Consider the following 27,011-nt stretch of genomic DNA (forward strand, 5'->3'; position numbering starts at 1 on the left):
CTCCTGCCGTCAAGGGAAACCCCGCAAGCTGTCGTAAAAGGCCGCCGCCAGCCGTAACACGCCCCTTTACCTCTCCTCGTCTTGGAATTGAGGTCCGAGTTCCCCCCTCGGGGCCCTTCGCGTGCGCATGCGCGCGGGGCAAGCCATGCTGTGTTCTTCGGGTGTTACTCTCCTTAGTTATAAGAAATTTCCGCCCCTCTAGTGTCTTATTTATTTCGTTTATACCTTTTTTTCCCCTCCAAGGAGCTCAAAGGCGGTGTATACGCTTCTCGCTCTCCTCCACTGTATGCTACAGCTGAGAGACGGTTACTGGCCCTCAAGGTCATGACTGAGTGGGGACTCGAATCCTGTTCTCCCAAGTCCTAGTCCAGCACTCTGGCCATTACACTACACTGCCTCTAGTAGAATCATAGAATCATAGAGTTGGAAGAGACCACAAGGGCCATCGAGTCCAACCCCCTGCCAAGCAGGAAACACCATCAGAGCACTCCTGACATATGGTTGTCAAGCCTCTGCTTAAAGACCTCCAAAGAAGGAGACTCCACCACACTCCTTGGCAGCAAATTCCACTGTCAAACAGCTCTTACTGTCAGGAAGTTCTTCCTAATGTTTAGGTGGAATCTTCTTTCTTGTAGTTTGGATCCATTGCTCCGTGTCCGCTTCTCTGGAGCAGCAGAAAACAACCTTTCTCCCTCCTCTATGTGACATCCTTTTATATATTTGAACATGGCTATCATATCACCCCTTAACCTCCTCTTCTCCAGGCTAAACATGCCCAGCTCCCTTAGCCGTTCTTCATAAGGCATCGTTTCCAGGCCTTTGACCATTTTGGTTGCCCTCCTCTGGACACGTTCCAGTTTGTCAGTGTCCTTCTTGAACTGTGGTGCCCAGAACTGGACACAGTACTCCAGGTGAGGTCTGACCAGAGCAGAATACAGTGGCACTATTACTTCCCTTGATCTAGATGCAATACTCCTATTGATGCAGCCCAGAATTGCATTGGCTTTTTTAGCTGCCGCGTCACACTGTTGGCTCATGTCAAATTTGTGGTCAACCAAGACTTCTAGATCCTTTTCACATGTACTGCTCTCAAGCCAGGTGTCACCCATCTTGTATTTGTGCCTCTCATTTTTTTTTGCCCAAGTGCAATACTTTACATTTCTCCCTATTAAAATTCATCTTGTTGTTTTGGCCCAGTTCTCTAATCTGTCAAGGTCGTTTTGAAGTGTGATCCTGTCCTCTGGGGTGTTAGCCACCCCTCCCAGTTTGGTGTCATCTGCAAATTTGATCAGGATGCCCTTGAGTCCATCATCCAAGTCGTTGATAAAGATGTTGTAGGCCGTGGTGTAGCGATTACGGGGACCTGGGAGAGGAGAGTTCAAATTCCCACTCTGCCATAATGCTCCCTGGGTGACACTGGTCCACTCATTGCCTCTGTCCACCAAACATACCTTGCAGGGTTGTTGTGAGCGTTGAATGAGGAGGGGGAGAACCCTAGTTGCCACCTTGAGCTCCTTGGAGAAAAAAAGGCAGGATACAAATGGAGTGAATGAATGGTTTTGCGGGTGCAAATCCTACAGGTATTAGGATAAACTATAGATCTCTAGGCGCTTTGGACAAAGCCATATGCTTTAAGGGTGTGGTGGTGTGGATGTGATGAGAAAGGTCCTCTGAGCAGGTGCTTCCATTGACTCCCCCAAGTTGCCCATCTCTTCCAAGCCTTCATTTTCACCCCTTGGGGATCCCTCAAACTTATTTGAGAGCAAGCCCTGCAGAACTCAATGGGACTAGCATCTGATGAGATATGTACATGTGTGTTGCAACAAGAACCGTTTGCTGTTCTTTGCTGCATCTTAAGAACTAATTATGATAAAAGCTTCTGTGGTTCCAAGGCTACTCATTTTTCCACATGAAGGTGTATTCAGTCCGTCATGTGAGCCTTCTCTTGAAGCCTAAAGCAGTAAGAGCCAAGCATATGTTTATATTGTATTACAAGATATATTACAATATTTATTTCATTTACGAATGGTTTCCTGTGAGGCAAATTGGAAGTTGACCTGCAGTTAGTTTCAAAAGGAGCATACACACCATACATTTAAAGCATACCCCTCACACCCCAAGAGCTTCGATTCCTAGCACCCTACAGTTCCCAGGGTGTGTCTTGTACAAACTTCATAATGCAGTGTCTTATATGGCGGTCATGCAATGTCTTAAATGGACATCTAAAATGAAGGCAATCTTCTCTTTTTTAATTAATGGTTTTATTTGGCTTAATGTTTCTCTTACTGGTTTTGTTGTTTGTTACATTGTATTTATAAATTGCTTTAAGTTCACTGTTGAAATATTCCAGAGCAACCATTGTTGATAAGTTGTTGGCTATCACTGCCATCTGTCACAAAAAAACCCTAAAACCCTGGTAAATAAAGACAAATTCGTGGCATGATTTTCCTAATAATTGGTTTATTATTATTATTATTCAATCAAAATAGTTCAGTCTATTTAACTTACAAGATCTAAGGTGATATGGCAGCCAAGACATTTCATCCAGTGATTTCGAACATGCCATTAACTCAGTCTGCACAAGCAGTTTAAAAGTATTCTAAGGAATGGATTTAGCACATGGCAATATCAAGTTCATGTTGATGATTGCTGGATTTGGGGATTGAAAGCAAGAGCAAAGATGAGGCATTTCGCTGAAAGGTGTTGAATACACCTACCAGCCATGTGTCAAAGGGAAATTTCAGGAATTGTTCTGCATTTATTCTGAGGATCCTAAATTCGGAGCTGCCAGATTTCAGAGCCTGGATTTCCCCGTTTGCAGCCTGAGCAAGACACCCTTCTATAATGAGATCATTCATTTGTTAACACAACATATCTTCACATTTCCATTTATTATAAATTCTACTGCGCTTGATGCTTTTCATGCTGGATGTTCTTTATGGTAAAGGCACAGCAAAGTTGTTTTGAGCACAGAAAGGCACATTTTCGCCTTCTTCAGAATGAAGTGGAATCAGAAACTATCTGAAAGTTAGATAGGTCTAACTATTCCCCGGGTTTCTTCACTAAAGCCACGTAGTAGCTGGCTGGCAGACTGGGCCTCCAAACAGATTAAGTACATCAAGAGCCAGTGTGTGGTCGGTCCTCCATTAGAGAGTCAGCCTTGAGATCTGGGAGACCTGAGTGCGAGTCTCTGCCTCTGCCATGGGCTCATTGCACGGTCTTAGGCAAGCTGCTGTCTTTCAGCCTCAGGTCTGCAAAATTGAAATAAAAAAGGTTGATGGGGAGATGAACTGTAGAAAAGCATAATCAAAATAATAATACAAGCACATGAGATCAACCCTAGACCCAAACATTCTGGCAATTTTGGTTATAAGCTGTCGCTTGCCACCCCATATCTGAGCAGTGTGAGATTACTGAGGTTCCAGGCGCGTACCCAGAGTTCAGCTTCCTTGGAATGAAGGACAGGGTGGTGTCTCTTAGCTATATGGTTTATTTATATATGCAACCTGAGCCTATAATGGAGGAGCTCACGGCATTAACGTCCCAAGGAGGTCTTGATTCTTCTACAGCCACGGCCTTGGATTCAAGCAGATATCAAGCATGTCTCTCCCTCACAAGCTACAGCCTGCCATCTGCGTCCAGCTGTCACACACAACCCGCACAAGGTTTTGGTTCCTTCTAAATATGAGACAGGTGAGGGAGGGCCCCCCACCCATTTGTCCTGTGGCACAGAGCCACTTCCCCTGTTACCCTAAGCCCCCATACTTAGGCTATTATTAAAAAACCTGGCCTGGCTATTCGAGCAGTTGAATCCTTGGTGGATCCAGGAATTAGAAGGGACTCAGGCATACAGCTGAACTCCCCCACCCCCCAAAAGAAACAAAAAACCCCACTACAAAGCTGAGACTTTCCTATGATCTATGATTAGCAACTGAAAAGGCAGAGTGGGCTACTCATTTCTTAAATAAACCCACAATCCAAAAGTTGCTGGGCTGGTGATACTGTTTGGAGCCTGAACTCATTGCCCAAGTTACTTTTTCAAATGGTGATGATCAGTGCGAAAAGCAAGTAGTGCTACATAACAAAGTATTTGTCACACACCCCACCTCTGTGTATGGTTCTGCGCAACACTTCTCTAGCCAAGGACTGTGCCATCTGGTTTGGTGATCCATAACTGTAACTCACTTGCACTAACAATAATGATTGGCTATTGGCCTGCGAGATGAAAAAACAGTTTTATCCAGCTTGCTGAGGGGCTGAAAAAAACTTACAAACACCATTGTGCGAAGCATAATGCTGTTGACGTAGAAGGGAAAACATAGTCATTGTGACTAGTAACCACGGATAGGCTTATCCTCATGAAATTGTCTAATATTATTTTAAAACTATCCAAGTTGGTGACTCTCACTGTGGGAGCAAGTTACACAGCTTCCTATATACACTGCTTGAAGATGCACTTTGTTTAATCTGTCCAGAATCTTCCAAAATTCCCCTTCATCGGATGTCCACAAGTTCTTTTATGAGAGAGGGAGAAAACCTTTCTTTATCCAGTTTCTCCACACAACACATTATTTTAGAAACCTCTATTATGTCACTTTTTCTCTAAATCAAAAAGTCCCTTTCCTCATAGAGGAGTTGAGTGGAAGCCATAATTGGCATGCTATCCTTAGATTATTTGAAAACAGCCAGACCAACCCCCCCCAAAAAACACACAACAACAACAACAACAACAACAACAACCACCTACTTACCACATTGAATCGGCATCTGCAAGGGAACAAAATTTCTGCTGCACAAGTTCACAAATGCCGCAGCCAAGGTACAAGCCGCTTTTACACTCTGCAGTTCACACATGTCAGTTTTGCACAGGACATAGAATGGTTCTGGGTCCACCTTTAAAAGAAAGAGGTGGTAAGTCCCATGGGAAGAAATCTGGAACCGTCTGTTTTGGTCTAACATTGCTTCTGTCATCACGATCAGAGACAGCAGATAGGGAAGCTTCCATTATTGTCCATGTAGTCCAGTATAGCCAGCTCTGACTGGCAGTGGCTCTCTAGGGTCTCAAGCAGGGGTTTTCCCCGCCATTACCTATATCCTGATGGGATGCGGGTGGCGCTGTGGGTAAAAGCCTCAGCGCCTAGGGCTTGCTGATCAAAAGGTCGGCAGTTCGAATCCCCATGGCGGGGTGCGCTCCCGCTGCTCGGTCTCAGCGCCTGCCAACCTAGCAGTTCGAAAGCACCCCCGGGTGCAAGTAGATAAATAGGGACCGCTTACTTGCGGGAAGGTAAACAGTGTTCTGTGTGCGGCTCTGGCTCGCCAGATGCAGCTTTGTCACACTGGCCACGTGACCCGGAAGTGTCTGCGGACAGCGCTGGCCCCCAGACTCTTGAGTGAGATGGGCGCACCAACCCCAGAGTCTGTCAAGACTGGCCCGTACGGGCAGGGGTACCTTTACCTTTACCTATATCCTGAGCCTTTTAAAACCAGAGCTGCCAGAATCTTGAATTTGGTTTGGTGACATAGGGGCAGCTGGCGCAGACCTCAGGTAGGCTGGAATTATGGTGTGCAAACAGCAGCAAACTCATAGCTTGTGTCCTGTTTTGACCAAAAAAAAAAAGTACTCACTACTCTGAAGCAGTTCCTGAAGAGGGAATCGGCATCCAGGAAGAAAGCTTTACAGATCTCGGGGCTAGATGAATCGAGACACGGCTTGGGGGTCCTCTTCATCTGGCTGCACTGGTCGCTCACCTCGGTGGCGAAAATCAAATGCATTTTACTTACTTACTTTTTTTTATAACAATCATAAATAAATGAGAATAAAAATGTGCGCCCCACCACCAAGACCATTCCATTGTAACTATCCCAAAATTGTAACTATACCTCCCAAAATTTCATCACCTCTTGCAATGGTTTGACCCCTTTCCATTTTAACAATACTTATTCTACAAACACTTTCCGTATCTCCTCAAAATCATTTCTCCTGCATATTCCCCGTCACACCTTAATGGCACATGCTAATTTATCATTAATAGCTATACCCCACACCTCTTTATACCATTCTTCCATTATATATTCTGCTTGCCCCTTCCACGTCCTGGCTATCATAATTCGTGCAGCTGTCAATAAATTTGTGAGCAAGTCCTTCATAGCCTGTGAACCTTCCACCCCATTATTTCTTTATTTATAAGACTATTTTGAAATGGCCAGTAGCTGACTCATTTTTAAAAAGTGTTTTATTTGTATGCAGCTTTCCCACACCCACCCATGCATGCCTTAATGGGTGCTCCAAATGTGGGTTCGTGGTTTAGCCCTCCTAGACAAAGCACAAACAGTAAACCGTACCGTATACCTTGGTTGCAAGCTTGAGATTAGCCTGCAGAGAGCTGAACCACATGCCCAAGTTTGTACAGCCAAATAATTGCTCAGTACTGTCTACACTGACTGGCAGTGGTTCTCCGGGATTTCAGCGATGGGATTTCTCTCCCAACCCTACCTGGAGATGCTGGGGATTGAACCTGCGACCTTCTGCGTGCCAAGCAGTTGCTCTACCACGGAGCTGCAGCCCTCCCCACAACACTCAGTGGTTCCTCTGCAATGCAAATGCGTCGTTGGCATACCTGCCATGCATGCACGAGCTCCTGCACATTGCCAGCATAGGAATGGTCTGGAAGCATCCATTCGTTGCCTGCTTCGTTGTCATTGGTACCAAAAAGACCGGCAGACACGCCTAAAAATGCAAGAGAAAGCAAGTCTCAACCACCTCAAAGGGCAGGACTGTGGGGACGTTTCATGCTGGTTAAGGACTAATTATTTGGGGAAATTCCGAGAGATGACCTGGTAGCATCTCTCCACCTACCGCCCCCATTTTAAAGTAGTGCTGTAAACTTAACTTGTTCAACTAAGCTAGGGTTGCCATATTTCAAAAAGTGTGTGTGTGTGTGTGGGAGGGGGGGAACGTTAAGTTTTTTTTGACCAAAGTTGTTGAGCTCCTTTTGCAAAATCTCGAAATGATGATGAAGAAGTTTTGAGCTATTTTTAAGGAAATTTGCCCAAATCTACATGTCTGACATGGACATGGGTTGCCAAACATCCGGATTTTCCCAGACATTTCAGCAATTTCTGCCTGGGCACTGTTTACGAGGGCTGAATCCTGGCATTGTCCGGAAAATTCCCAGCATATGGCAGCCCTAAACTAAGTTTGGCGGGAGATATATTACATTAGTCACATAATTTCGCCATAGTGGAAAGCAAGACGAATATCAGGTTTTGGCAGAAGACAAAGTGCAGCAGAACAGAAGCAGATCTGCATGTGGCATATACAGGGTGGAACGGGAAGCGATGGCGTCTTATGTTGCTATCCACCACACATAGCTCAAAACGCAGAGTACAAACCATGATGCCATCCATCCAAAGTAAGGGTACAGATGTCATAGCGAAGATCACATGAAAACAAAGCCCCATCGGTCGTGGACACTTCTACAAGATCAGAATATCTTTGGATTGCAAGGCCATTTTCTTCAGGAGGGATGTCAAAATGCTGGCAGTTCTCCTCTGACAGGGAATAGTTGTACTTCTTGTAGATCTATTTAAAAGCAGCAAGGGGAATAGAGGTTACAATGAGACTGGGTTTTCAGAATGCAAAGTGGTTTGCATTAAGTTGGTGAGGTGGCCTTGACTTATTATAGAAATTCTGCATCTTCCCACCTAAATTGCACCCACAAGAGGCCTTTGGGGCACAGCTGAGGTTGGGGAAATCTCAGAACTGGAGGGCAAATGCAGCCCTTTCTCTGGTCCTTGGGACTCACTTCAGGGCACATACTTTTGCAAGCCCCACCCCTTAGCAGCCCCACATCCATTTCCTCCCCACTCTCATCTGTATGTAAACTTAACACTGGCCAGACTCCAGAACAATTTCCTCTGGTTTATAGATTTAGTCAGCCCACAATTCCTATCAATAAGAACCTCCTCAATATAAATACAAAATTAAGACCTGGAAAGCATAAATACCAAACTCAATGCACCCTAAAGTTAAGACACAGATGTAAAAATGGAGAAGACCTGTAGTTACCTTCTGTTCTGGGTAGATAACAACAGTGGTACCATTCATGGTGATGTGCAGTGACCGTCTGTCACTGCTGGTCAGATTTAATATTACAGTAAATGCATCATGAACAAAATCCTTGGCCAGGAGGACACTGCATTTGGAGGTCAAACTGTATATTTTCCCGTCGAATGTCCTCAGGTGCTTATTCCCCATCAACAAAGCATGATCTGGGAGGATGTGAAAAGTAGGGTCACTAAACCACCCACGATCTGTGTTGGAACAGCTAGGCTTGCCATATTTCAAAAAGCAAAATTCCTAGCACCCCCAAAGTTGTTGAACTTTTTTAGGAAACAAAGAAAGAGGACACATAATGTGACAAATAAAAAATTCAAGAGCCAATTCTTTTTCTTCTTCCTCCTCTAGCAGGGAAAGAAAGGGAGATTCCTTGTTGAGGTTTTTCCACCTTGCTTTGGGAGGGTGAGACTGAGGAGATAAGTTCCTTTGGACCTGCTCCTGAGCAAGTAGCCACAGGTGCCCTGAAATATACTCGGAGTTGAGTGTGGATTTCACGCTCCTTATTCAGCTCATAATAGCAAGGAAATGAAAGTTCCCCCAAAATGTCTGCTTTAAATACATTATTTACACAATGGGCCGCATGTGATTGGCTAATTCTGGGATTCTCCTGTAGGCCAATCAGGTTGCGGATTCACTTCCACCTGGAGCTGGATTGGGTGGCTCCTGCAGACCAATCATACTGCTGCATTTTTCTAGGACCAATCAGACTGCTGCATTTTGGATCCTATTCAACTCAGTACATAACATGCCATGTTCCCTTTTAGCCAGGCTTCTCGCCTCCTGCTCTGTGTCCTAGAAAGGGGAGCAATTGTCCTCCTCGAGGCAGCAGCTGAGGCAGCTTCAAGAAGGGAATGCAGCAGCTCTTGAGGGGGGAGGAAGGTGGGGGCAGGATAACAGAGTCATCTTTATTTTCCTCTCTGGATGGTTGGCGGGCGCTTGGGGCTGCTCTCGCCCTCTTTCCACTGTCCTTTGCACTCCCCTCCTCCTCCTCAGTTGGGGCTGCTGCACGTGAGGAGGGGGTGTGCTTTGGGTCTCCCATGTAAGGGGGGACATTCCTTCTGCTGCTCAGAGGAAAATATGTACGAGAAATTCTGGAAAGCTCTTAGAATTCAAAAAATTTCCCTGGAAACAAGAAGAATTACCAATGAAAGAAGAGTGGCAAATGAAGTTAATGGACTACGCAGAATTAGATAAATTAACAGGAAGGATTCGAAACCTGTGGGATCAGAGATTCTTAGAAGACTGGAGTAAATATTTCAACTATCTAAAAAGCAACTGTAATAAACAGATTACGCAAGTAGGACTGCAAGAAGTTCTGTAAGGAGGATTATGTGAAATATTGCAATGAAGATTATGAAGAGAATTATTACCGTAGTTAATGATAATTAAAAGTAATAGAGAAATTAAGAAATGCAGAAGAAGTGATAAAGTATGGAAAATCTTCAGAGCTTGTTGATGGAAATCTAAAATATTGTAAAAGATAAGAATTTATGCGTTGGTTTAGAAATTATGTGGTTTCCAGCGGTAATGGTTTAAGTAAATAGAAAAGAAAGGTTAAAAACTAAATGGAAAATAAGGGAGAGGATTTGCTGAATTAATAATTAGAAATTGGAATACAGAAAGGGGAGGTATGAGGAAGTCAGGGAAGTAAGGTATAAGAAAATAAGGGAATGAAATTATACTTGTTTTTTGTTTGTGTTTGTTTGTATCGTTGTTTTGTATTGTTTTTATAAAAATTTTTGAAACTTTAATAAATATCTATTAAAAAAAAAGATAAGAATTTATGTTAAATGATTGTTGGAAATGATATGTTAAAAAATCAATAAAAATGTATTTAAAAAAAATATCCCAGGATGCCATTTTAGGCATCTGATTTCCTGGCATGTCCAGAATTTTCCGGATATATGGCAAGCCTAGGAATAGAAATCCCTAAACTATGGAGCAGGCCCAGCTGAACATAGGAAGCTGCTTTCAGTTGAGCCAGACCCTCAAATCCAGCTAGTTCTGTACTGTTCCACAGGTGGTGGTTTGCCAGGATTGTAGAAAGGAGTCCCTTGTAGCCCTCTCTGGAGATGCCAGGGACCTTCTCCATACAAGGCATGTTGAAATGGCTAAGCCAGAGATGCTTTCTATCCAGTAACACAAACCAACCCACAAACCAACCAAGCCCCATTCCAGGACAGCAAGCACAGGGTACATTATGCAATTACCAGGCAGTGGGACCTAACTTCAAACATTGGCCTGGACATCTGCACTGAGGTCACTTCCAGCATTTTGCAAGAAGGGTTCAAGTGCATAGCGGAAATTTACGTTTGCGCAATTAAAGTGGAAGCTGTGAAGGAAACTGCAGAGATGCAGGGAACACATGGGGTTGTTGTTGTTGTTGTTGTTGTTGTAACAGCTCTGCATTCCTTTCTGTCTTATACCCCATGAGATAAGAGGAAGCAAATGGAAATTAGGGGTTTTAGAAGACTTACGCTCAAATGGGCTCTCCATAATTCTTTGCTTGAATCGGTAATATTCCGCAGCTGGATTGATGCTGTACAGCCTTCGGAAGGGCTTCATAAGTTTCTCTTCGATGAGGTAGTTTGTGATGTTTGCCAGGTCCAGCGTGGGTTCTCCTTTAGGCTTCACTGGCAATCTCACTTCCACAGAGCAGTTTCTGCAAGGCACCGTATGAATTTCAGGAGAGCCCAGTAGGTCTGGCCAAAGGCCCATTCTGGTCCCACAACCCAGATGCCTATTGGGAAGCCTGCGAGTGGGACCTGAGCCCCCAGCACTCTCCCCATTTGCAATTCCTAGCATACAGTGGAGGCAGAACGTAGGCATTGTGGCTCATAGCCATTGATAGACTAATCCTCCGTGTATTTATCTAATTATCTTTCAATGCCATCCAAGGAGAGAGCCATCACTGCCCAATTAATTGTGAGGCTCAGTGGACAGTTCTACACCATTTTGTGAAGAGGGAGACCAAACTGCACTGTTTGCTTGTCATCTACTCTGCCGGGGTCTTCCCAGGTGGAAAGGCAACCCAGTTAATAGCCCAAATGGGAAATGAGTGGCAACGTCAGAGTCTAGGCAAGATGCAGCCAGCCATGCCATGTGGCAAATGTAACTGTTTGAAGAACCAAAGTATGGGTGCATGGGCACACACACACACACACACACACACACACACACACACACATCTATTATAAGTTCCTATGCATTTTGCATTTTGTAGGAACTCCTGTGCATATGCATTTTGTAGGAACTCACCCAAGTGCAGTCATTCCACAGTGTTACCTGGCTGAAAAACTGTAGAGGCTTGATAAAGGTTTCTGAAGCTTGCTCACTGCTCTGGAAAATTTGGCTTCTGCCCAGCTTAGCATCTGTTGTGTTGCCTGTTTTGCAGGGTGGGTAAAAAGAGCACAAACCCAACGAATTAATATTGCTAAATTTAAACTGGATATTTTTTAAATTTTAAAAAGCAGTGGCAGAGAGTGTGTATCATTAAAAAGAAATCTGCTTGTTGAAGTGAAGTCTGAGGACGTGACAATCTTGCTGACACCTCACCGCCTTGCCATGGCAAGACGAGAGCCAAGTTCTGGGACACAGATTTTGAGAAAGCGATGCGGACACCCGTCATGAAATGGAAAACTTCATGATGTGTACCACAACACAAAATGGCTGTCATGAGGGCCTGGAACAACACAAAATGGTTGCTACGTATAAAAGAGGCCTTCCAAATTGACAATCCTGTGATTGTATGACAAGCATAGGCGCCGACTCCATGGGGCCTGAGGGGGCCCGAGTCCCCACAAAAATTTGTTTGGGGGGGCTCTGCCTCCCCCAATAATTTAAGAAAATTATTAGTTATATTATGCTTTGTAAAATCACAAAATTATGTTGGTATTTTTTATTTTCCTTGTTTGACGATAGTTACCTTTTAAAATACATTTAGTAATGAGTTAAAACAAAGCCACTCCCGATCTAGAGAGGGGGTGGGGTTGCGGGCTCTCGACCCATCAACAATCTCGCGGGGCTGGCGTCAGCCCCGCGAGAAGCGGGGATTCCCCCTAGCTCATTAATATTCACCGCCCACGGCGGCAGCCAATCGGCTGCCGCAAAGGGCAGGCCCTCACAGGTTCACTTCAGGTCGGGGCAGCTCGCCCCTTTCGTTCCCCCAGCAGCAGCGGTTTGGAGGTCTTGGCCCCCCCAATATTTTTTATAAGTCGGTATGGGCCCCCGCCCCCCCAATATTTTTTATAAGTCGGCGCCCCTGATGACAAGCAAACTCCTGTTGGAAGCAGGTACTAGGCCACTGGGGCTCCTGTGCTGAGCAGGAGGGACATGAATAATTTTTAAATACCAACCATATCCAAGGCAGTTTTCAACATTCTCAGGGAAACCTGGATTGGCTCCATCAGCCACACATCCTTCACCAGCGTGGGCACAAAAGCCTGGAGTTTCTTCAGATACTCCTCCGTCCTCTGTTGCCACACCTCGTCCAAAGGCTTCAACGTCACGTCGTAATAAGCATCCTTCAGTGTTGTCAATGGCTCTTTTTAAAAGGAAACAGGGTGGGGAAGAGAGTGTGATGGGGAGTGGGGAAAGGGTTATAGCCACCACTGCTCCTACTCAGAGTAGACCTATTGAAATTAACATACATGACTTGTGGATGGGCAAATTTGCCAATTTCAGTTTCTTGGTTTTTCCTCCCTGAAATTTAGTTCTTCACATTTCTGCGTCACTTTTTAAAATGTTATTATTTAAAATGTCCTTGTGAAAATGCACCAGCAATTTCAGGCAAAAATATTCAAGGAAGGTGCAACGCAGAGCCAGTGAAGGCTACATCATCTGGGAACAAGGGAGGTAGTTGGGGAGGGGGCGTGGCCTGTTGAGAGTCCCAAGGGCCAGATAGAAAGGCTCGGAGGGCCACATACCCACCCTGGACTGCTTACTTTCCAACTCCATCTGCATTTGTTGTATAATGACTTGAAGTTTGCCCAGGTAAAGTGGGAGGCTGTTCTGTAGTGCTTGCTTGACTCCGCTCTGTTTCCACAACTGGACGACTCCTCTCATTTTGTTTTGGAGGATTCCTGCTACTTCCTGGGAAGTTTTTAAAAGCCATCCAACAGCATCGTAGAGAAAGTCAGCGTGCTGCACCTGCAGGGTTTGCACCACAGACACAGTTGTACTGTTTTTGTTTAATATAGCAGGGATGATGAATCTGCAACCCTCCAGATGTTGTTGGCCTAACCCTGATCATTTGCCATAGTTGCGGCCAACTTCTTACCGATTTCCTGAAATCCTGGAGGTATCCTTCCAGGTTCTTGATCCTTGCCACCAGCCTGTGCTGAAGATTGGTTGCGATCTTACTCAGTTTTGACTGCGAGAATCAGAAAGAAGATGATTTTGATGTGTAGTTTTGAAAAGATTACTAAGGTGAACACGAGGCCTAGCTCTCACTGTCTGGGATCTCTAAGGCACCATTTGCACAAATTAACATCATGCCACTTTTAAACAGTCATGGCTTTCCACAAAGACTCCTGGGAGGTGTAATTTGGTAAAGGTGCTAAAGGTTGCTAGGAGTCCCCTATTCCCCCTCAGAAAGCTACAGTTCTCAGAATAGTTTAGTAGTTACCGTAATCCCTCTTTCTAGGGCACTCTGGGAACTGTAGCTCTGTGATGGGAAATAAGGGTTGCCTAAACATTCTCAGCAATCAAACTACATTCTCCACTGTCCAGACTTCAGCTGTGGATCATGTTTACCTCATGTTTACCCATGATCCGACACCACAGAATAGGGATCCTGTCACTCCACTCCCCTACCCCCAACTAAGTGGTCTCAAAATCTCCCTTCCAGGCACATGACTAGGGACTTACCTGCCTCAGCAAAAACAATCATTCTCCATCTAGCCACCACGAAACAAAATCCCAAACCACTAGAAGTACTGTAGTTTTCTGTGTACAAGACGATGATTTTCTCTTTGACTGTTTTTCAGCAATTGCCCCCCCCCCCAATCTGATCCACCCACCCTCTTCGAAAAAATGCTCGACAACCCTGGGCAATCCTCCGCAAAAAAATAGCTTGACAACTCTGAGCAATCTTCCCCCATTTTCCGAAATTGGAGTCCCCCAAAATAGGGGTCATCTTATACATGGGGGCATGTTATACACGGAAAAGTACGGTAAATCTCCTGGCTCAAATAGCAGCAGGTGGGGTCTTTGACCATAGCACAGCCCCACCCCCAAATATGAGACCCCTTTGGTGTCTCTCACTTTAGGGTACCGTCACCAGGGTCACTGCTGGCCACATCTGGCGCAGCAATGTGTCCACCCCCACCAAGAAATCTTGTTCTCCGATGCCAACTGATATCAAGCAATGGGATGAAGGTCTTTCCCCACCACAAAACCAGAACTTAACTGCCCTGATCCCATCTTGAGCAAAAATAATAACAAGCACAGAACAAAATGGGGATCTGGAGGGCCCTGTTGTATTTGAAAACACCACACCTCTGTTTTAGCGACTGGACCTCCACAGCCATGGGCCTTGAAGCTCAAGCTCTTGTTGGAGGCTTCAAGGGCCAATTGCCCCACTTCCTCTCGCCTCTCTCTGTTATTGACAAGGTAGGCATTGAAAGCGGCATGCTGTTGGCCATCTGTGCAAGCCTCGAGCTCCAGCCCATCCTCAGCATCCTCTGCAAGAACCAAGAGAAGAACAAAGTTTTAAGCCTCCCACGGTCACGGTGGAAAAAGAGAAATGTCAAATCAAGGAAAAGAAGGAAGCAGCCATTGCGAAATGGTAGAAATCATCATAGAACTGTAGAGTTGCAGACAAACTCGAGAGGTTTGGAGGATGGCAACACAAGAACGGGGCCTTTTCTGCAGTGGCTCCCCATCTGTGGAATGCTCTCCCTAGGGAAGTTCGCCTGGCACCTTCATTATACACCTTTAGCTGCCAGGCAAAAATGGTTTTTAACTTAGAGTGTATTAGCCCGGCGGCCCTACCTCTAATCAAAAAGAAGCTACATCCTATGTCCTTTTAAAATGTTTTTTTTGGAGGGTGGGTTGTTGTTTTTATTTTTATTAGGTATTTTGTGGTTTTATATCTTGAGACCCCCAGGTATAGGGCAGTATATTAAATAAAAAAAATAAATAAAATTAAACAAACTTCCAAAATATAAACAAAAAAGGAGGCTGCCAAGTCACCATCACTGCTACTCTGGGTCAAGGGTGGCCATGTGTCCTACGTTACACAGGACAGTCCTCTATTTGAAGACCTGACCTGTCCCTGCCCCCGCAAAGCCATAAGAAGGAAGAGCAACCAATAAAGTTGGCCACTAAGAGCTGTGTTTTATTTGTATACCACCTGGATCAAATTGAGAAACAAAGACACACAACAGATGAAATTGTTTCTTTAAAATCCCTAAACTCCTTTTTGTCCCTTCCCAGCTACTGCAAGGGGAGTTAATCAGAGAGACAGAAAGAGTTGGACCTAAGGTCACCCAGCTCCACGAGGATTCGATCTCTAGCTCTCCCACTGCTATGCAGATGCAAGGGCTTGGGAATCTCTTCCAGCCTGAGGGCCGCATTGACTAATGGGCAACATTTGAGGGGGGGCCGCATTTCAGTGGTGGGTGGGACTGGAGGCAATAGCAGGTGGACCAGCAGGTGTAGCCTGCTGTAAAAAAGCCACATTTTGGCAGTGCGCGAGTCAGACTTTTTTACAGAGAGGTCATCTTATCCAGAAAAGGAAGAGGCATTATTATCAGGACATATTCCAGGCAGGCAAGAAGGTCTCTGGGAGGGCATGGGGGAGGGCCAATGAAGGGTGAGGACCAGGGGCACCATCTTGTTGGGGGTGTTCAGCAACCACACCACAGCCCCCCCATCACTTCACAAGTGCTGGGCACCCATAACCTGGGACCCAAGTTGGTGCCCCTGTGGGGGCTGAGGAGAGCTCTGAAGGCCACGCAGAGAGGTATGGTGGGCCACATTCGAGCCTGAGGCTCCCCTCCTCTAACCGCAACAGCCCACTGGCCATCACTTTGAGGCATTCCACATACAATTATCCAGAACAGAATAGCGAATTTACCTTTTAGATATCCCATGTAACATTGAAGGCATCCTTTTCCTTTGGAAGCTGCTATTTTCACTGCCTCTTTTGGGTCAATCTTTGCCTCCACCCGGACTTGACTTTGACCAGCTGAGGAAGCCACACTTCCCACCACACCCAGCCAAACAGCATCAGATGCTTTGAGCTGTGGAAAGAAAGGAAAAACATTTCCAGCAACTGGTTTTCAGAAGCATTTCCACCTCTACCTTCGGAGGCAGAACATAGCCTTCAATAACTTTCTCCTCCATAAATTGGTCCGTTTGTCTTCTAAAGACATCCCACTTGGCGGCCATCCCTGTGGATGGAGTGAGTTCCATAGTTTAACAATTTGCTGCGTGAAGGATGACTTAGTTTTCTCTGTCCTGAAACTTCCAGCAATCACCTTCTTTGAAAATCCATGAATTCTAGCATCATGAGAGAGGGTGGCATTTTTTAAAAATCCTCTACCCACATTCCCCATGTCACACATAATTTTATACTATTCTGTTGTGTCACCTGTTCCCCTCGTTTTCTATAAACAAAGGAGTCCCAGATACCACAACCCAAAGCCAGTGTGGTGTAGTGGTTAAGAGCTGTGGACTCATAATCTGGCGAACTGGGTTCGCACCTCCACTCCTCCACATGCAGCTGCTGGGTGACCTTGGGCTAGTCACACTTCTTTGAAGTCTCTTAGCCCCACTCACCTCACAGAGTGTTTGTTGTGGGGGAGGAAGGGAAAGGAGATTTATAGCCGCTTTGAGACTCCTTCGGCGAGTGATAAAGCGGGATATCAAATCCAAACTCTTCTTCTTCTTCTTTCCTCATACTGAATGGTGATTTGGAGTGGTATGGCGAGAAGGCACTAGGTCCTAATTGAATTCTGCTGACACCCACCCAGGGACGTCTTTAGCAGATGCGGCGCTGGGGTGCAACTATCCACCCAGCGCCCCCAAATTACAATGGATTGCAGGGGGGGGGGGGAGAGCTGCGCAGACAGCCATGGAGGGGGCACAACTCTCCCCCATGCCACTGCGGGAGAGCAATCCCCTACAGAGGCTTGGGAGGGAAGCTGCGTGCCCCCCAGCCATATAGTTGGCGGGGCACAGCTTGCAGGCGTGCTGGCAAAGCTGCGCAGCTCTTCCACTCGCTGGAGCGCCCCTGAGAGGCCGGCGCCCTGGTGCAACGCACCACTAAGCCATAGACGGTTCTGTACCCACCCAGCTACTAGTAATTTTAAAGCTCCCACCGCCAGCCCACTCTTCAAATTATTTATATTCACCTGAATACCTTTACCACTAGGTGGCAGTGCATGCTCATTTGCAATAAGGGTGGCAGATGAAGGTAAATTTTGAACTCAAATAGTTATGGCGGATGCAGGATTGTCGGGGCAAATTGCATGTCAGGTAGCAGGGGTGTGCAAGAAAGGCCAGGCAGTCCTTTCTCTTGCAACAGTTCTGTTGGGAGGGGGAAATTTGCATTAAAGGAAGGGCAGGGAAATGAGAGCGTGCTTAACCCTTTGCTTGCCATTGGAACTTAAGTGCCTGCTGCATCAGACCAAAGGGATATTCAGTGCAGAGCAGGGCCGGATTTAGGTTTGATGATGCCTTATGAGGAACAGCTAAGGGAGCTGGGCATGTTTAGCCTGGAGAAGAGGAGGTTAAGGGGTGATATGATAGCCATGTTCAAATATATAAAAGGATGTCACATAGAGGAGGGAGAAAGGTTGTTTTCTGCTGCTCCAGAGAAGCGGACACGGAGCAATGGTTCCAAACTACAAGAAAGAAGATTCCACCTAAACATTAGGAAGAACTTCCTGACAGTAAGAGCTGTTCAACAGTGGAATTTGCCGCCAAGGAGTGTGGTGGAGTCTCCTTCTTTGGAGGTCTTTAAGCAGAAGCTTGACAACCATATGTCAGGAGTGCTCTGATGGTGTTTCCTGCTTGGCAGGGGGTTGGACTCGATGGCCCTTGTGGTCTCTTCCAACTCTATGATTCTATGATTCTATGAGGCCCTAAGCTACTGAAGGTAATGGGGCCCTTTATATGTCCAGCTGTCCTTTGTCAACAACACATTGTCGCTGTTTTTGGTGGTCTGTGCCTTAGTTTCTGAAGGCCTGCCTAAACAGGAAATAGCAGGAAGTAGCAAAGAGGGAGCCAGTCTCTTGAGAGAGAATTCCACAATATGGGAGCTGTCACAGAAAAGACTTCCTTTGGTGTTGCCACCAACCTTGGCTCTGATGTCAACAGGCCTGAGAGAAGTTGCTTCCATGAGGGTCTTAGCACCCAGGCAGATTTGTATAAGGAGATATGATATCTCAGGTAGCCTGGGCCCGTCACATATTATACAACTCACTGAAAACTCTGTCGAATAGTTCCTCTCTTCGGCTGTGCTACGATTTCTTAAGGTGGCCGTGATGGACCCCTCGCCGCCAGCAAGGCTGAGTTTGCCTTCTGATCGCCAGAGAAAACCTCCCTTCTTTAGCTGGTGCTTCCCAGAGACTGCAATTGCCTAGGAAAACAGAGTGGATGGAATTACCAGAGACAGAGCAAAGTAAAGTAAAGGGGTGGGGGGAGAATAGGCATGTGTCACGGTGGGTAGGAATGATACGTCTTTGATACTGCTTCCAAGTCTTGACAGGCAGGGTGCCCCCAAAGAGGAAATGCACCCCGCAAAAGGTTTGCATAAAAATTGCATATGGTAATTGTTATGTATAGATGCCAGTTTCGAAATAATGACTATAGCTGGAATGGAACATGAGAAAAGCCCTGCTGGATCAGGCCAAAGACCCGTGTAGTCCAGCATCCTGTTCTCACAGGGTACAACTAGAGGCCTGTCATAAGAATTTTAAGGTCTCAAATATAGAATAAACATTCATAAATACACACATATCTAAATATATGAACCATGTGTCTGAAATAGTATGGGGGAGCAATCCTGAAGCCATTTCGACTCTCCCAATGACCTCAAATATTCCTCTGCAGTAAGGGAGGCAAATGGGGAAAGCCTTCCCATTGTCTTTTTGCTTGTAAATCCTGTCTTAAGGGCGCATTTATGTATGAATACAGTGAGCCTGTAACCTGGGCACAGGAACTAAAGTATTAACGATCACAAAAAAAATATGGCCAGACTGCCCAGGTAATGCAATCAGTGACCATTATTAGGTATCCTGGCAGGCAGGATTTCTGCTGTAGATTGCCTCCTTCTGTGATGTATGTATGATGTTTTTGGGGGAGTCTTGGACTACAGGGTGGACAATTTCAAAAGTCTACATAAGGGCTTGCGCACCATTGTTCAGGATTCTCCTCTCTCCTGCATGTGGTGAGTGGGCACTCTGTTGCAACAGTTCCTTTAATAAAGATCAGGCTTACTAGCCGCTTTGCTTCTCAATATACTGTATTTTTTGCTCTATAAGACACACTATAAGATCCCTCTTGCTCTCCTGGCTTTGCTTCGCTGGAGAGTCGCTGCGCAGCTTTCCCTCTCTGCGCAGCGCCCCTTCAGCAAAGCGGAGGAGAAATGGAAGGGGCAGAGAGGGAAAGCTGTGCAGCGCCCCTTCAGAGAAGCAGGAGGAGAAACAGAGCCCCTTCCGTTTCTCCCCCTGCTTTGCTGGAGAGGCGCTGAGCAGAGAGGGAGAGAACTTTTTTTTCTTGTTCTCCTCTAAAACTAGGGTCGGGTGCGTCTTATAGAGCGAAAAATACGGCACTCTGGCTGGCCTTTGTTTTCTCCTACCGATAGGGAACCCACTTAAGGACTCTCTACGGGCTCTGGAATACCCCATAAGCAAAAGGGAGCAGTTTTTCTTATATCAGGCCTATAGGGAGCCCGCAAGAAGGACTTCTGTGCAGTCGCACTTTCTCCCTGCTTGCGTTTGCCAGGAACTGGTAGTTAGAGGAACACTCGCTGCCTCCATAAGGGAACACAGAGACACAATGATTCCCATGCAGTGGGGAAGACAGAGACCTGGTGAGGTGTGTGCCTGCTTGCTCAGCCAGCTGCTGACCTGGCGTGCATGTTTGATGGGCAACTTCAAGACCCTCCTGTCCTCCCTTCTTAGGGAGATAGCTCAGTTGGTAGAGCATGAGGCTTTGAATCTCAAGGTCCTGGGTTTGAGCCCCATGCTGTGCAAACGATTCCTGCCCTGCGGAGGGTTGGCCTAGATGACCCTGGTGGGTCCCTTTCCAATGATTCTGGGATTCTTTATCTTTTAAGCTGGACTCGGACCTGACCGCCCCTCTAATAACATAGGATGCTTTCAGATTGATAGAGGGTTGTTCTCTGCAAAGCAGAGGCATGAACATGTCACTGAAGTCCTATGCATGTTTGTTCAGAAGGAAGCCTTGTCCATTTCAGTGGGGCTTCGTTCTGAATAGCCAGGCATAGGCTTACCCTGTTTGTATTTGAGAGCAATGGCAACGCATCACTTACCTCCGGGAGATCGCAGGTTCTGAGGCTCGCAAAATGACGAAGCCAAGCTGAATAGTCTGTTTCAATTTCCCCCATGATATGCTGACTGGAACATGGAGTCGAAAAGATGTTTTCCAAAATGGCTTCCACCTGAATTTTATCCAGGTGCAATGACTTGCTTTTCTACATTTTTTAAAAAAGGGAAAATAGAACAGGAGCTCAAAATAGAGGAGGGAGAAAGGTTGTTTTCTGCTGCTCCAGAGAAGCGGACACGGAGCAATGGTTCCAAACTACAAGAAAGAAGATTCCACCTAAACATTAGGAAGAACTTCCTGACAGTAAGCTGTTCGACAGTGGAATTTGCTGCCAAGGAGTGTGGTGGAGTCTCCTTCTTTGGAGGTCTTTAAGCAGAGGCTTGACAACCATATGTCAGGAGTGCTCTGATGGTGTTTCCTGCTTGGCAGGGGGTTGGACTCGATGGCCCTTGGGGTCTCTTCCAACTCTATGATTCTATGATTCTATGAAATGTGCCTGCATTTCTGATGTCTGCAGTCACTGATGAGTACTACTCTCAAGTTGTTTAATAATGGCTCCTAAAGGTGCTCCCAGACTGTCACTGTTTTGGGGTGAGATTCAGTCACATACCAGCCAATTTAAGCAGATCCGCGCCACATGTCTGAAGCAATTGGCTTCTCCCAAAGAATCATGGGAGCTGTAGTTTGTTGAGGGTGCTGAGAATTGTAGCTCTGTGAGGGGGAAGCTCCAGCTCCCAGGATTATTTGGCGGAAGCCATGGGCACAAGCCTACAGATCTTATGGGAAACATTCAGCACCATCAGAACAAGAATGAATGAATGAATGAATGAATAGCTAGCAGAACAGGCTCAAGGGCCATGAAATATGTCAAAAAGCAAATCCTGCCCTACCCCAGTCTTGTTCATGAAAGCAATTTTCTCCAAGTGATGTAATAATAATAATAATAATAATAATAATAATAATAATAATAATTTGTTTATACCCTGCCCATCTGGGCAGCTCCCAACAAAATATTAAAAACAGAATAAAACATCAAACATTAAAAGCTTCCCTAAACAGGGCTGCCTTCAGATGTCTTCTAAAAGTCAGATAGTTGTTTATTTCCTTGATGGTAGGGCTTTCCACAGGGCAGGCGCCACTACCAAGAAGGCCCTCTGCCTGGTTCCGTGTAACCTCACTTCTTGCAGTGAGTGAACCGCCAGAAGGCCCTTGGAGCTGGACCTCAGTCTCTGGGCTGAACAATGGGGGTGGAGACACTCCTTCAGGTATACTGGCCGAGGCCGTTTAGGACTTTAAAGCTTTGAATTGTGCTCAGGAATGTACTAGGAGTCAATGTAGGTCTTTCAGGACTGGTGTTATATGGTTTCGGTGGCCACTCGCAGTCAGCAGTCTAGCTGCTGCATTCTGGATTAATTGTAATTTCCTAGTCACCTTCAAAGGTAGTCCCACGTAGAGCGCATTGCAGTAGTCCAAGTGGGAGATAACTAGAGCATGCACCACTCTGGTGAGACAGTCTATGGGCAGGTAGGGTCTCAGCCTGCGTACCAGATGAAGCTGGCACACAGCTGCCCTGGACAAAGAATTGACCTGCACCTCCATGGACAGCTGTGAGTCCAAAATGACTCTCAGGCTGTGCACCTGGTCCTTCAGAGGCACAGTTATCCCATTCAGGACCAGGGAGTCCTCCACACCTGCCTGCCTCCTGTCCCCCCCAAAACCAGTACAGTGGTACCTCGGGTTAAGAACTTCTGGAGGTCTGTTCTTAACCTGAAGCACCACTTTAGCTAATGAAGCCTCCTGCTGCCGCTGCGCCACCTCTACACAATTTCTGTTCTCATTCTGAAGCAAAATTCTTAACCTGAGGTAATATTTCTGGGTTAGCGGAGTCTGTAACCTGAAGCCTATGTAACCCGAGGTACTACTGTACTCCATTTTATGCAACAGAATAATGAAGATTCCACCTCGTATGTCAGATTCTGCACAATTTTTCTGCCATCCCACTTCAGGTCCAAGTGCTGACTCAACAAGGCTGCTGTCTGCTCGAGGGACCCGCAGGCCTGGAGACTTGCAAGGCTTAGAACATTCTGAAGCTGCAGAAATTATGAATGAGAAACATTGGTTATTACTTTGGAGAAGATGTGTGGTTCAGTGGCAGGGCATCTGTTTGCCTGCAGAAGATCCCAGGTTCAATCCCCGGCCCCTGCAGGTGGCACTGAGAGATACGTCCCTGAAACTCTGGAGAGCTGCTGCCAGTCAGTGCAGACAACACTGAGTTAGATGAACCAATGGTGAACTGAGGTATAAGGCAGCTTCCAATGCTCTATGTTATGTACTGAAGTTCTCATTCTAGGTCAGCAGGGGGATACTGTAGATAGTTATACAAATAAGGGATCGAAAGTGACGTTCAGTGATTGGATAGTTTTAGAAAGTTGTTACAGTAACGTTGTACTGGAACTTTATATAAGCAGGCTGACTGAACCCTTCAGTTCATTTCTGTTCTGGCCTGTGAATAAACAAGAGCTGTTTGAAGAATCGCTGTGTCGTCTGATATGTTCACCCACAACTTAACACTCTATGTTCACTTTGGGTGGCATAGCTGCAATGATGCAATGCAGTCTTTCATATAGCAAAAAATAAAAATAAAAATGCACATACTGCTTTCTAGAACAAAGGACCTCTAAGCGGTTTCTCACAGACGACTTAAAATATTAATTGAAAATGCCAATAAAAACATTTGTACCTGGCTAGAGGAAGCTGTGATACAAGCATCCCAAAGAGTGGTGTTGGTCTGGGACTTGTCTCCGAATGTAAATTTCAAGTGGGCGGGTTGCCCATCGTCCCAAGCCAGCCACACCTAAAGTCAGAAAAAGAAATGCTGAACTAAGTTTCAGACAGAGCAGCATGGCAAGAGCAATATTCACTTGAAAGGGGGGAAAGCACACCCTAGGGTTATGAGTCCCTAAGGGACAAAGTGATTAGCATTTAGAGCAGGGGCCAGCAACCTTTTTCAGCCGTGGGTCGGTCCACCGTCCCTCAGACCATGTGGTGGGCTGGACTATATTTTTTTTTTTGGGGGGGGAATGAATGAATTCCTATGCTCCACAAATAACCCAGAGATGCATTTTAAATAAAAGGACACATTCTACTCATGTAAAAACACGCTGATTCCCAGACCATCCGTGGGCTGGTCCATTGCCTACCCCTGATTTAGAAAAATGGATGTAAGCTACTTTGATCTCCTGGAAAACAGCAGGATAGAAAGACAGGCTGTGTTCATATGATCATACCCAGGTATGAACAAGCTTCTTTTCCTTGCAAATACCGTATTTTTCGCTCTATAATGCACCAGACCATAAGACACACCTAGTTTTTGGAGGAGGAAAACAAGAAAAAAATATTCTGAATCACAGAAGCCAGAACAACAAGAGGGATTGCTGTACAGCGAAAGCAGCGATCCCTCTTGCTGTTCTGGCTTCTGGGATAGCTGTGCAGCCTGCATTCGCTCCATAAGACACACACACATTTCCCCTTACTTTTTAGGAGAGAAAAAGTGAGTCTTATAGAGCAAAAAATATGGTAACTTCTCTTTGCACAAGTGGGGAAAACAAGCCAGGAAGCCATAACTAACTATACCTTTCCATTACATGGGAAACTATGGTTAGCAGCTTCCAAACAAGCCCAGGATATGGAAACCATGGTTTAAAGTTAAGTGTAATGCATGTGCCAGCCCTTGTCGCAGGGATGGGAACCTGTGAAACCTGTCTATCCAAGCCAGCATGGCTGATAGTCAGGAATTATGGGAGTTGTGATTCAGCAAGATTCAGAGGGCCACATGTTCCCCATCCCCGCTTTACACAACCCAGTTCAATTGGGGGGGGGGGGGAAATTCCATACATTATCAGGCGCACACAGCTGTGTTCTGATATCCAGTTTCCAGAACAGGACTTATTTTCGGATAGTTATCTATAGGATTGCACCGTTAATTGCTCTGTGTGATCCATCCGGTCAATTTACCTGCTGGTTGTAGGCACCTCTTCTGCTTTCGGTGAGAGATCTAACCTCCATGTGATTGATGGTGAAGTTAAAAGGGTGAGCCACAGCAGCGTAGTAATAGACACGCTCTTTTCCAAACTTGAGAGAAGAAGATACAGAGACCTGTTGCTGTAATCAAAAACAGAGGTTAAACAAGTGGTGGCTATAGCAATCTCTCCTATTATTGTTGTTATATTTAATTATATTGTTTATTGTTTATTATTTGTTATATAATTAAAAATAATAGTATACCACCCTCACAGGGTGATTTACAACATAAAACACAAAATGTCTAGATTTGCATACAAATGGAAAAGATAACAAATTTTGTATTGTTGAAGTTTGGGGAGGTTTAGACAGGAGAAGGGCTTATGAGGCCAGAAAGGCTGTTTAAAGCTATATCGTGGAAACAGCAGGATATTACTAAGCCTTGTCCTGCCCCTCGACCAAAGGGAAAGAGCCAGGTATGTGTACAAAGGAACTATGATCATGTCCCTTGTCTGCAAGATGGAGAAGAGAGAGGGGTGCAAGAATCTGTGGAGAAGCTGCTCTATTGTACAAGGGGCAATATTTATACATTCCTTGCTCTGTCTATTTTTGCTTCTGGCCCCACCCACCAACAGCATGTGGCCCCCAGAAGGTTGTCTAGACAGCTAGGTGGCTCTCAGGTTGGAAAATGTTCCTCAACCCTGTTTTAACTGGTGATATTGGAGAATGAGCATGGGAGATCTTCTGGATGAAAAACCTGCATTCTGTGTTTCCACGTTGTCTGAACTTGGCATGTTGGTGGCCATAACTGAGGAGGCCATAGCTTTCCAGAGCAGGGTCTAAGGGTGTAGCGCTGCATGAATGGAAAAGCTGACTCTCATTTCTGTTACCTTTTCCTTTGCGTCCCAACCAATGATGACGTTGTCTCTGTGGCTACGTCCAGAGTGCTCCACATGCAAGCGGAGCGTGGAGCGCTGAGGAAAAGGGACCGAGAGAGGATGGCAGATCTCCACTGAAATGGAAAACAAGCCACGTTTCCTATTAGACACGACACCCAGTGCTTGGAACAAACCAGCTGGATTTAAGGAAGTTCAAAAATCTCCGAACCGCACCTTAAAGCAGTCCCTATAATGGCCAGGTGAACTGAATGTGAGTTAAGTTCATTTGGAGGTAGAACTTTGAATGACTTCCACATCATCTTCATACTCTTACCTGTCTAGGAAACACATGATGGGAAAGTTGAACATCCACAGTATGGTTTCAACTAGGGCCAGGGCCTTTTTAGCACTGGCCCCGACGTGGTGGAACACTCTGTTACAAGAGACTAGGGCCCTGCAGGACTTGACATCTTTCCGCAGGACTTGCAAGACAGAGTTGTTCCGCCTGGCCTTTGGTTTGGATTCGGTCTGACTCTTATGTTTCCCTCCTCTTGTGCTCTTGATTTATCAGCTACTTTAAAATGAGGCTGCATTTTAAATTGCATTTTAACCTGTATTTTAAAATTGTTTCTTTTCTTTTCTTTTCTCCCCCCCCTTTCCCCCATTATGTTTTTACGGTGATTTTATTGGTGTTAGCCGCCCTGAGCCCGGCTCTGGCAGAGGAGGGTGGGATATAAATAAAATTTATTATTATTATTATTATTATTATTATTATTATTATTATTATTACTACTACCCTTTGAATGAGGCCAATGAGGCTGGATTTGAAAAGGTCTCTCTGAACGTGGGCTTTTCTTTCAATTAGGAACGTATCTGGAGATGTCGGGTATTGAACCTGGGATCTTTTGGGTGCAAGGCAGATGCTCTACCACTGCTATGGCCCCCTGCTCTAGAACAGAGCAAGTCACTTGACTTTCCCATCTTTCTTTCTCTTCACCTGCAACCTGGATACTTCCCCTCCCCCCATAATAGATTTTTATTAAAGTCTGAATATATATATATATACATGGTATATACAAAGTTTAATATCAAATACCCAATATCTTTTTAGATTATCAAAGATAAAAAACCTAATCTAAATGAAAACACAAACTGAAAAGGGGAGAAGATAAAAGGAAGGAAAGAGAAAAGCGAAAAGAGAACTTTTGATTCCTCTTCTGTCAGCTATAGGTAGAAAATGATTCAAAACATCCACTCTGAGGTAACACCCAACTATTTTACTTTCTAAAAAGCAATATTTTCTTCAGTCCTCAAACCCAGATATCACAAGGTCTTTTTCTTTTCCGTGCAAAAAGTCCATAAAGAGTTTCTAATCTTTACTAAATATCAACAATGATATTTCTGTAATTAAACATGGCAACTTTGCCGTCTCATCTAACCCCAATGATTTTAACCACCATTCCACCTGGATACTT

The 27,011-nt window shown here is 45.4% G+C and overlaps 1 protein-coding gene across 1 annotated transcript in view; it reads right to left on the reverse strand.

The window, feature by feature from the left end:
• Positions 1-2,440: 2,440 nt before the first annotated feature.
• LOC310831083 (uncharacterized protein) overlaps positions 2,441-27,011 on the reverse strand; it is a 104,220-nt gene continuing 79,649 nt past the window's right edge. Inside the window, exons 55-73 of the mRNA XM_083711197.1 lie at positions 25,549-25,670; positions 24,653-24,799; positions 23,379-23,492; positions 22,600-22,728; positions 20,625-20,786; positions 18,552-18,707; positions 16,200-16,365; positions 14,618-14,802; positions 13,398-13,490; positions 13,063-13,267; positions 12,475-12,662; positions 11,405-11,502; positions 10,597-10,781; positions 8,069-8,271; positions 7,393-7,582; positions 6,618-6,727; positions 5,626-5,748; positions 4,752-4,893; positions 2,441-3,251 (exon numbers count right to left, since the gene is read on the reverse strand). Of these exons, the coding sequence (XP_083567323.1) occupies positions 3,208-3,251; positions 4,752-4,893; positions 5,626-5,748; positions 6,618-6,727; positions 7,393-7,582; positions 8,069-8,271; positions 10,597-10,781; positions 11,405-11,502; positions 12,475-12,662; positions 13,063-13,267; positions 13,398-13,490; positions 14,618-14,802; positions 16,200-16,365; positions 18,552-18,707; positions 20,625-20,786; positions 22,600-22,728; positions 23,379-23,492; positions 24,653-24,799; positions 25,549-25,670 (2,762 nt within the window). The 3' untranslated portion in view covers positions 2,441-3,207. The remainder of the gene's footprint in view (positions 3,252-4,751; positions 4,894-5,625; positions 5,749-6,617; positions 6,728-7,392; positions 7,583-8,068; positions 8,272-10,596; positions 10,782-11,404; positions 11,503-12,474; positions 12,663-13,062; positions 13,268-13,397; positions 13,491-14,617; positions 14,803-16,199; positions 16,366-18,551; positions 18,708-20,624; positions 20,787-22,599; positions 22,729-23,378; positions 23,493-24,652; positions 24,800-25,548; positions 25,671-27,011) is intronic.

Source organism: Podarcis gaigeae (genome assembly GCF_964106915.1).
Source record: "Podarcis gaigeae genome assembly, chromosome: 14".
Classification (NCBI taxonomy): Eukaryota; Metazoa; Chordata; class Lepidosauria; order Squamata; family Lacertidae; genus Podarcis; species Podarcis gaigeae.